Source organism: Pristiophorus japonicus, chromosome 1 (assembly GCF_044704955.1).
Source record: "Pristiophorus japonicus isolate sPriJap1 chromosome 1, sPriJap1.hap1, whole genome shotgun sequence".
NCBI lineage: Eukaryota > Metazoa > Chordata > Chondrichthyes > Pristiophoridae > Pristiophorus > Pristiophorus japonicus.
This window is the reverse complement of record NC_091977.1, coordinates 397,133,093-397,142,572: the sequence shown is the minus strand read 5'-3', so window position 1 is coordinate 397,142,572 and position 9,480 is coordinate 397,133,093. Positions and strand designations below refer to the sequence as shown.

The 9,480-nt window shown below is 49.3% G+C and overlaps 1 protein-coding gene across 3 annotated transcripts in view; it reads right to left on the bottom strand.

Moving 5' to 3' along the window:
* The window catches only part of arfgef1 (ADP-ribosylation factor guanine nucleotide-exchange factor 1 (brefeldin A-inhibited)), a 375,012-nt gene that overhangs the window by 144,762 nt on the left and 220,770 nt on the right, over nucleotides 1-9,480 (bottom strand). For all 3 annotated transcript variants that reach the window (XM_070891344.1, XM_070891351.1, XM_070891358.1), the window contains 2 exons: nucleotides 5,849-5,977; nucleotides 3,798-3,956 (listed from right to left, as the gene is read on the bottom strand). In XM_070891344.1, coding sequence (XP_070747445.1) covers nucleotides 3,798-3,956; nucleotides 5,849-5,977 — 288 coding nt within the window. The remainder of the gene's footprint in view (nucleotides 1-3,797; nucleotides 3,957-5,848; nucleotides 5,978-9,480) is intronic.

Genomic DNA, 9,480 nt, shown 5'->3' with positions numbered 1-9,480 from the left:
GAGGAAAGGAGAAGGGGGGGGAGGAAAGGAGAAGGGGGGGAGGAAAGGAGAAGGGGGGGAGGAAAGGAGAAGGGGGGGAGGAAAGGAGAAGGGGGGGAGGAAAGGAGAAGGGGGGGAGGAAAGGAGAAGGGGGGGAGGAAAGGAGAAGGGGGGGAGGAAAGGAGAAGGGGGGGAGGAAAGGAGAAGGGGGGGAGGAAAGGTGAAGGGGGGAGGAAAGGAGAAGGGGGGGAGGAAAGGAGAAGGGGGGAGGAAAGGAGAAGGGGGGGGAGGAAAGGAGAAGGGGGGGAGGAAAGGAGAAAGGGGGGAGGAAAGGAGAAGGGGGGGAGGAAAGGAGAAGGGGGGGAGGAAAGGAGAAGGGGGGAGGAAAGGAGAAGGGGGGGAGGAAAGGAGAAGGGGGGGAGGAAAGGAGAAGGGGGGGAGGAAAGGAGAAGGGGGGGAGGAAAGGAGAAGGGGGGAGGAAAGGAGAAGGGGGGGAGGAAAGGAGAAGGGGGGGAGGAAAGGAGAAGGGGAGGAAAGGAGAAGGGGGGAGGAAAGGAGAAGGGGGGGAGGAAAGGAGAAGGGGGGAGGAAAGGAGAAGGGGGGAGGAAAGGAGAAGGGGGGGAGGAAAGGAGAAGGGGGGGGAGGAAAGGAGAAGGGGGGAGGAAAGGAGAAGGGGGGGAGGAAAGAAGAAGGGGGGGAGGAAAGGAGAAGGGGGGAGGAAAGGATGTGGGGGGGGAGGAAAGGTGTGGGGGGGGGGGAGGAAAGGTGTGGGGGGGGAGGAAAGGAGTGGGGGGGAGGAAAGGTGTGGGGGGGAGGAAAGGTGTGGGGGGGAGGAAAGGTGTGGGGGGGAGGAAAGGTGTGGGGGGGAGGAAAGGTGTGGGGGGGAGGAAAGGTGTGGGGGGAGGAAAGGTGTGGGGGGGAGGAAAGGTGTGGGGGGGGAGGAAAGGTGTGGGGGGGAGGAAAGGTGTGGGGGGGGAGGAAAGGTGTGGGGGGGAGGAAAGGTGTGGGGGGGGAGGAAAGGTGTGGGGGGAGGAAAGGTGTTGGGGGGGAGGAAAGGTGTGGGGGGGGAGGAAAGGTGTGGGGGGGGGAGGAAAGGGTGTGGGGGGGGAGGAAAGGTGTGGGGGGGGAGGAAAGGTGTGGGGGGGGAGGAAAGGTGTGGGGGGGGGGAGGAAAGGTGGGGGGGGGGGAAAGGTGTGGGGGGGGAGGAAAGGTGTGGGGGGGGAGGAAAGGTGTGGGGGGGGAGGAAAGGTGTGGGGGGGGGAGGAAAGGTGTGGGGGGGGAGGAAAAGGTGTGGGGGGGGAGGAAAGGTGTGGGGGGGGAGGAAAGGTGTGGGGGGGAGAGGAAAGGTGTGGGGGGAGAGGAAAGGTGTGGGGGGGAGGAAAGGTGTGGGGGGGGAGGAAAGGTGTGGGGGGGGAGGAAAGGTGTGGGGGGGGAGGAAAGGTGTGGGGGGGGAGGAAAGGAGAAGTGGGGAGGAAAGGAGATGGGGGAGGAAAGGAGAAGGGGGGGGAGGAAAGGAGAAGGGGGGGGGAGGAAAGGAGAAGGGGGGGAGGAAAGGAGAAGGGGGGAGGAAAGGAGATGGGGGAGGAAAGGAGAAGGGGGGAGGAAAGGAGAAGGGGGGGAGGAAAGGAGAAGGGGGGGGGAGGAAAGGAGAAGGGGGGAGGAGGAAAGGAGAAGTGGGGAGGAAAGGAGATGGGGGGGAGGAAAGGAGAAGGGGGGGGAGGAAAGGAGAAGGGGGGGGAGGAAAGGAGAAGGGGGGAGGAAAGGAGAAGGGGGGGAGGAAAGGAGAAGGGGGGAGGAGGAAAGGAGAAGGGGGGAGAAAGGAGAAGGGGGGAGGAAAGGGGGGGAGAAAAGGAGAGGGGGGAGGAAAGGAGAAGGGGGGGAAAGGAGAAGAGGGAGGGAGGCTGAACGGGCTGGGCAGGGAGGCAGAGGGGGAGGGAAGGGAGAGAAGGGGGGCAGGAGGAGAAGGGGCAGGAGGAGAAGGGGAAGGGAGGGAGGAGGAGAAGGGGAAGGGGGGGGCGGAGGAGAAGGGGAAGGGGGGGCGGAGGAGAAGGGGAAGGGGGGGGCGGAGGAGAAGGGGAAGGGAGGGAAGAGGAGGAGAAGGGGAAGGGGGGGGGAGGAGGAGAAGGGGAAGGGGGGGGAGGAGGAGAAGGGGAAGGGAGGGAGAAGGGGAAGGGGGGGAGGAGGAGAAGGGGAAGGGGGGGAGGAGGAGAAGGGGAAGGGGGGGAGGAGGAAAGGAGAAGGGGAATGAGGAAAGGAGAAGGGGAATGAGGAAAGAAGAAGGGGAATGAGGAAAGGAGAAGGGGGGGGAGGAAAGGAGAAGGGGGGGAGGAAAGGAGAAGGGGGGGGAGGAAAGGAGAAGGGGGGGAGGAAAGGAGAAGGGGGGGAGGAAAGGAGAAGGGGGGGAGGAAAGGAGAAGGGGGGGGAGGAAAGGAGAAGGGGGGGAGGAAAGGAGAAGGGGGGGAGGAAAGGAGAAGGGGGGGAGGAAAGGAGAAGGGGGGGAGGAAAGGAGAAGGGGGGGAGGAAAGGAGAAGGGGGGGAGGAAAGGAGAAGGGGGGGAGGAAAGGAGAAGGGGGGGAGGAAAGGAGAAGGGGGGGAGGAAAGGAGAAGGGGGGGGAGGAAAGGAGAACGGGGGGGGAGGAAAGGAGAACAGGGGGGGAGGAAAGGAGAACAGGGGGGGAGGAAAGGAGAACAGGGGGGGAGGAAAGGAGAACAGGGGGGAGGAAAGGAGAAGGGGGGAGGAAAGGAGAAGGGGGGAGGAAAGGAGAACAGGGGGGGAGGAAAGGAGAACAGGGGGGGAGGAAAGGAGAACAGGGGGGGAGGAAAGGAGAAAGGGGGGAGGAGGAAAGGAGAAGCGGGGGGGGGGGAGGAGGAAAGGAGAAGCGGGGGGGGGGGGGGGGAGGAGGAAAGGAGAAGGGGGGGGGTGAGGTCGGTCGGGTTGGTTCAGGGGGAGGGAGGGAGGAGGGAGGGAGCGTGGGTTGGGTCGGGTGGGGGTGGGTGGTGGGAGCACGGGCCGGGTCCAGTCCGGGGAGTCGTGTCTGGGGGGGGGGGGGGGGGGGGGGGAAGGAAGGAAGCGGGAGTCGAGTCGGGAGGAAGCAGGAGCTGGGCGTGGGAGGCAGCCTTATGCACACAGCCCCAGTGAGGCCATTGGGCCAGGGCTAGGGGCTGCGTGCTTCGGGCCCCTCCCACACAGTTTTGGGCGCCTGGAGCTACTGCACATGCGCGCGCGCCCACTGTAGCGCATGTGCAGAGGTCCCGGCACTGTTTTCAGCGCAGGGACTGAGCTCCGCCCCCCACAGCTCGTGCTGCGCCGCGCCCGACTCCAGAGGACCAGCATGGAGCCTGAGAATCTCTAAGTTTTTTTTAGGCACACTTTGTGGCGCGAAAAACGGGCGTCCAGGTCGGGGCTGCGCCGTTCTAGGCACGGTACGAAACTTGGGCCCTTGAAGTCATAATTCTGGTCAATTACAACCCTTAACAAATGGAAGAATACATGATGACAGACAAATTAATTAATTCTCACAGCCATGAGGCAATTTTAGCTGTCTGAAACTTGGAAACATCAAACAACTGACTCGCCATGCAAAAACTTGCCAGCCCAGCCAGGACGAGACTTTATAGTTTTGTTACTGGTCCAAGTATTAAACATTTGGATAGTGCATAGTTAAAAAAAGGTCAGAACAATTCAATAAATAAATATTGATGAAAATCTAACATGTTTAAAAATTACACCGCAAAAGCATAAAATCTCAATTGAATTAGACATGCTTCTCCGGGTCTCAGAGAGGAAGAACAGTAGTAAGTATGAAGAGATTTTGTACCTCATGCCAAGAGGTTCCAAGATAGTTGCCATCTGTGTGAGCCACTGTGATAAGAGTTTTGATCGTATCGATGTTCTTTTGCTTCATTTCAGTGATACCGGAACTGGCTGTTAATAAAGTAAATCGTGCAAGGGCCTGCACATAGGCATCTCTTTCAAGCTGTTAATGTAATGGATGTAATTAAAGGTCATTTACAATGCAAAATAAAATGCAAGAAATTTTAGTTTGTGGTATCAATGCTCATTTAAAACTATAAACAGGTGCAACGTCCCGCATCCGGAACTCCGAAAACTGGAATTGTCTGAGAACCAGACATTTTGCTCATTGCTGATGGAGTCGTCCGGAATCCGGAATTATTGTCCGAAAACCAGACATTTTGGAGGCGGCCAAGATGGTGACATCGGGCACCGTGGGACGAGGAAACCGGTAAAAAGCACCAGACAGGGGGGCTGCAGGAATCGGCGGACGGCAAAGAGCTGAGGTTTGGTGAAGAGCGGAGGATCGATCGGTGAAGAGCGGAGTACCTGCGTGAATCAGCGAGCGGCGAGGAGCGGCATGAATTGGTGAGCTGTGAGGTCCGAAATCCGGCAAAACCCGAAATCCAACACGGATTCAGTTGAGGATTTCGGATTTCAGACAAGAAAATCAGTATGAAATCCGGACTCCTCGACCGAATCCATGCCGGATTTCGGGTTTTGCCGGATTTCAGACCTCACCGCTCGCCAATTCAACTCAATTCGCTCGAAACCCAGCATGAATTCGGTCGAGGATTCAGAATTTCAGACTACTAATTTTCTTGTCTGAAATCCGGAAAAACCCTAAAACCGGCACAGACGCGGTCCGAAAGATTCCGGACGCTATACCTGTATTAGCAGTCAATTTTGCCCCAAAATATATCATTTTCTTTATATATAAGGAGAATAATGTTTTAAGAGCATAAGAAATAGGAACAGGAGTAGGCCATTTGGCTCCTCGAGCCTGCTCCGCCATTTAATAAGATCATGGCTGATCTGATCATGGACTCAGCTCCACTTCCCTGCCCGCACCCCATAACCCTTCACTCCCTTTGCACTCAAAAATCTGTCGATCTCCACCTTTAATATATTCAATGACCCAGCCTCCACAACTCTCTGGGGCAGAGAATTCCACAGATTTACAACCCGAAGAAATTCCTCCTCATCTCAGTTTTAAATGGGCGGCCCCTTATTCTATGCCCCCTAGTTTTAGTTTCCCCGATGAATGGAAATATCCTCTCTGCATCCACCTTGTCAAGCCCCATCATTACCTTATATGTTACGATAAGATTACCTCTCATTCTTCTAAATTCCAATGATTATAGGCCCAACCTACTCACCCTTTCCTCATAAGTCAACCCCCTCATCCCCGGAATCAACCTAGTGAACCTTCTCTGAACAGCCTCCATATCAGATGAGCATCATTTGTATAATGGATTATGGAGTTTCATAAAACACTGGCTTAATTATTGTAAATCATGGGAAAGTCCATATTTTTCTTGCAGCCTGAGGTCTTGATCTTTTTTACACTGAAAATAACTGCAATTATTAGCACGTTTTAATCTATTAGATCAGGCTAGTCAGCAAACCTGCAATAAATCTTCTAATCCCCAAACAAATCAAAAGTTAAATGCAAGGTTCACAATTTATCCAAACTATTTTGTTTTACACAGATGGTACCCAGGTAACAATGCTTTTAAGACATTTTGAGCAGCCTTAAAAACTAAAGTGACATATTATTAAATAAAATACTTCATACAAGATTCCAAATTGTTCCTACCAACAAAGGTAAGGACACAGTGAGATGCTCAGAACAAAGATAATTTAAAAAGGTGATTTTGTTTTAAAAATTTAAGTCAAATATGGGTTAATGCCAGAGAGCTCATTAACATTGTGGCATAATGTTTGGTCTAACTCAATACTAATTCTTGGTGATTTAGAGACTGCAACATAAACCTGCCCTTACAAATAACACTCATAACATCAAATTTTCTTGGAAAAAAAAACATCTCGTTTATATGAGGCTGCTGTCATTACCTGAATATTGAAGATACAAGCTGTCCGAATAGCACATCGTATGCCCTCCAGGCAAAGAAAGGCCACCTCTATATCATCACAATCTTGTAAGCCCACACTGAAAGCTGCCAAAAATGGTGTCCAAGCCAACTATTAAACAGAAAATTCCCTTTTAAAAAGCTTTATGAAAAAAAACAGAATAACACAGGTCTCCAGCTGACATTCATGGTGCAACATTTCCAGCACTGAGAATTTAAGGCATATAACTCACAAAGGCACTGCAAAATATAAAAATAATTCCTTCTTTATAGCCCTCGTTTCACAACATAGTTAAAATGTACCTTTCCATACCGATCAGGAATGTAAAGAAATAAAAACAGAAAATACTGGGGAAAAAAATCAGCCTGTCAGGCAGCAACTGTGGAGAGAAAAACAGAGTAAACATTTCAGGTCGATGACCTTGCTTTATAACTGGAAGAAATTAGAGATTTAACAGTTTATAAGCAAGTATTGTTAAATCTTCAGCTCTGATAAAAGGTCATCGACCTGAAACGTTAACTCTGTTTCTCTCTCCAAAGATGCTGCCTGACCTGCTGAGTATTTCCAGCATTTGTTTTTATTTCAGATTTCCAGCATCCGCAGTATTTTGCTTTTGTTTTGAGGACTGTAAAGAAATTATTTTAAATAGATTTCGGGAGTAAACGATAAAACAACAGAAAAAACTATAAAAGGGAATTGCAGAAAATATTGAGACATAATCCATCTTTTTAAAATGCTGAGGGAAATGGAGAGCAGATGCAAGAAGGTTATTCTAATTTGAAATTTGATTATAAACATTGAGAACTTCAGTCGAAAATAATCAAAGCAGCCCTAACATTAGATGAGATGTTGTTGTTGCTGCACATAAATGAATATATGGAATAGGCTCAGAGCAAAAGGCATTAATGTTGTATGCATCAAATCTTTTAAGAATAACACATTTGAGATTGTAAGACAGACTCAGATGATCAAATATGTTCTGGAACATAATGGCTCCTGAGGCCATGTGCATGCCAAATCAAAGATGAATAACGTACAATTCAGTATTTGATAGTCTGGATGTTTATTTAATTTACTTGCGAGGGGTGGATTAAAGAAGGGAAAATGTTGCAATACCTTTCTTCCAAAGGTTACATGGGTTGGGTAGAGACTATAATAGAGAACATTAAATCATTAAATGGGAGGAACGGGCTTCATGGACCAAACGATTTAACTGTTCCATTGCTTTCTATATTCTTGCGCAATTTTATTTGAAAAAGCCCAAGAGAATTCAAAAAGGTTTGAAAGTTCATCTCAATGGTGGTTGTATCAATAGGAACAATTACTTGAGATAATATCTTGGAATTGTGTGATTTATCTCAGATTATAATGGGCTAGACTTTCCACTATGGTCACATTCGTCCAAAAATGGCTGATATTTCCAGCCTTGGTGCTTTTTTTATTTTTCAGGATCGCTGGAATATCGCCCATTTTAAAAAACACTCGTTTCTCCTTTTTAATTTGGGTGACAGCCTTAGCGATGTGAAATGGGCCTTAACGATGTATTCAGTCGTGCAAGACTGGTTTCCATAGTAACGGCTGTTCTGCACATGTGAGTGTTTTTTTTTCAGGCAAAGAACTTTTCCCACGGGGGTTGATGAGAGAACAGAGGACCTGGTCCCCATCAATAACATTATAGAACCTTTCTTTTATTCTAGCCCATTGCTTTATAAAATAAAATCTATCAGCCAACTGAGGTGACCTCAATTTCCTTCCTCATGGGATGGCATACCCATGTTCTGCTTCTACTTGTATTGTGTACCAGAGGGGGATAAATCCTTGATTAATATTAACCGACATTACAGCAATGTACTTGTATGTAACTTTTCTCATTTTATTCTCCCATCTCTATTCTGAAGCATGTGATTAGTGATCAATACTGGTTGATAAAATACAGCCCCACCACCCCCACCTCACAATAAATGCCCTTAATTTGTTCTCAACAAATAGAAAGTGATTAGATGATTGGCAAGAGTCAAAAAGGCCCTTAAAATTGCTCACAAATTGATTCTCCCGACAGCCTTTTACTACAGATCCTCCCGGTAGTGCCGAGTTATTGCAGCTTTTCTTCAGCCTATTTTTGGGCCAGCGATCATTTGGACAAATTGTGGGCGAAATGCCGAAAATGGCGCTCAGCGATAATCCGGGCCATAATCGGGCACAGGTTTCCATTATGAGCACTATTCTCGGCCTTGCACGAGGATGACGTCATTTTTTTTAAAAAAGTAGGCCGGGCGATGCAGCTCATTCAGCAGTGCTGAAAGTTGGGCCGGCGATAAATTGTTTATAATCGGGCGCTAGTTTCCACTTTTTAGCAAATATGGGCAATAGCCTGCATTTCAGCTCTTATATGGGCGATGATGTGCCAAAAGTCTAGCCCTTTATGATTTATAAATAATCTCAGAACAGCAATATTTTTATGGAAGTGTTACTCAAATAACATAGAAAATAGGTTCAGGAGTAGGCCATTTGGCCCTTCGAGCCTGCATCGCCATTCAATAAGATCATGGCTGATCACTCCCTCAGTACCCCTTTCCTGCTTTCTCTCCATACCCCTTGATCCCCTTAGCCGTAAGGGCCATATCTAACTCCCTCTTGAATATATCCATTGAACTGGCATCAACAACTCTATGCGACAGGGAATTCCACAGGTTAACAACTCTCGAGTAAAGAAGTTTCTCCTCATCCCAGTCCTTAATGACCTACCCCTTATCCTAAGACTATGTCCCCTGGTTCTGGACTTCCCAACATCGGGAACATTCTTCCTGCATCTAACCTGTCTAGTCCCGTCAGAATCTTATACGTTTCTATGAAATCCCCTCTCATCCTTCTAAACTCCAGTGAATAAAGGCCCAGTTGATCCAGTCTCTCCTCATACGACAGTCCAGCCATCCCCGGAATCAGTCTGGTGAAGCTTTGCTGCACTCCCTCAATAGCAAGAATGTCCTTCCTCAGATTAAGAGACCAAAACTGAACACAATATTCCAGGTGAGGCCTCACTAAGGCCCTGCACAACTGCAGCAAGACCTCCCTGCTCCTATACTCAAATCCCCTAGCAATGAAGGCCAACATACCATTTGCCTTCTTCACCGCCTGCTGTACCTGCATGCCAACTTTCAATGACTGATGAACCATGACACCCAGGTCTCGTTGCACCTCCCCTTTTCCTAATCTGCCACCATTCAGATAATATTCTGCCTTCGTGTTTTTGCCCCCAAAATGGATAACCTCACATTTATCCACATTATACTGCATCTGCCATGCATTTGCCCACTCACTTAACCTGTCCAAGTCACCCTGCAGCCTCTTAGCATCCTCCTCACAGCTTACACCGCCACCCAATTTTGTGTCATCTGCAAACTTGGAGATATTACACTCAATTCCTTCATCTAAATCGTTAATGTATATTGTAAAGAGCTGGGGTCCCAGCACTGAGCCCTGCGGCACTCCACTAGTCACTGCCTACCATTCTGAAAAGGACCAGTTTATCCCGACTCTCTGCTTCCTGTCTGCCAACCAGTTCTCTATCCACATCAGTACATTACCCCCAATAATAAATTTACTGAAGATTTAAT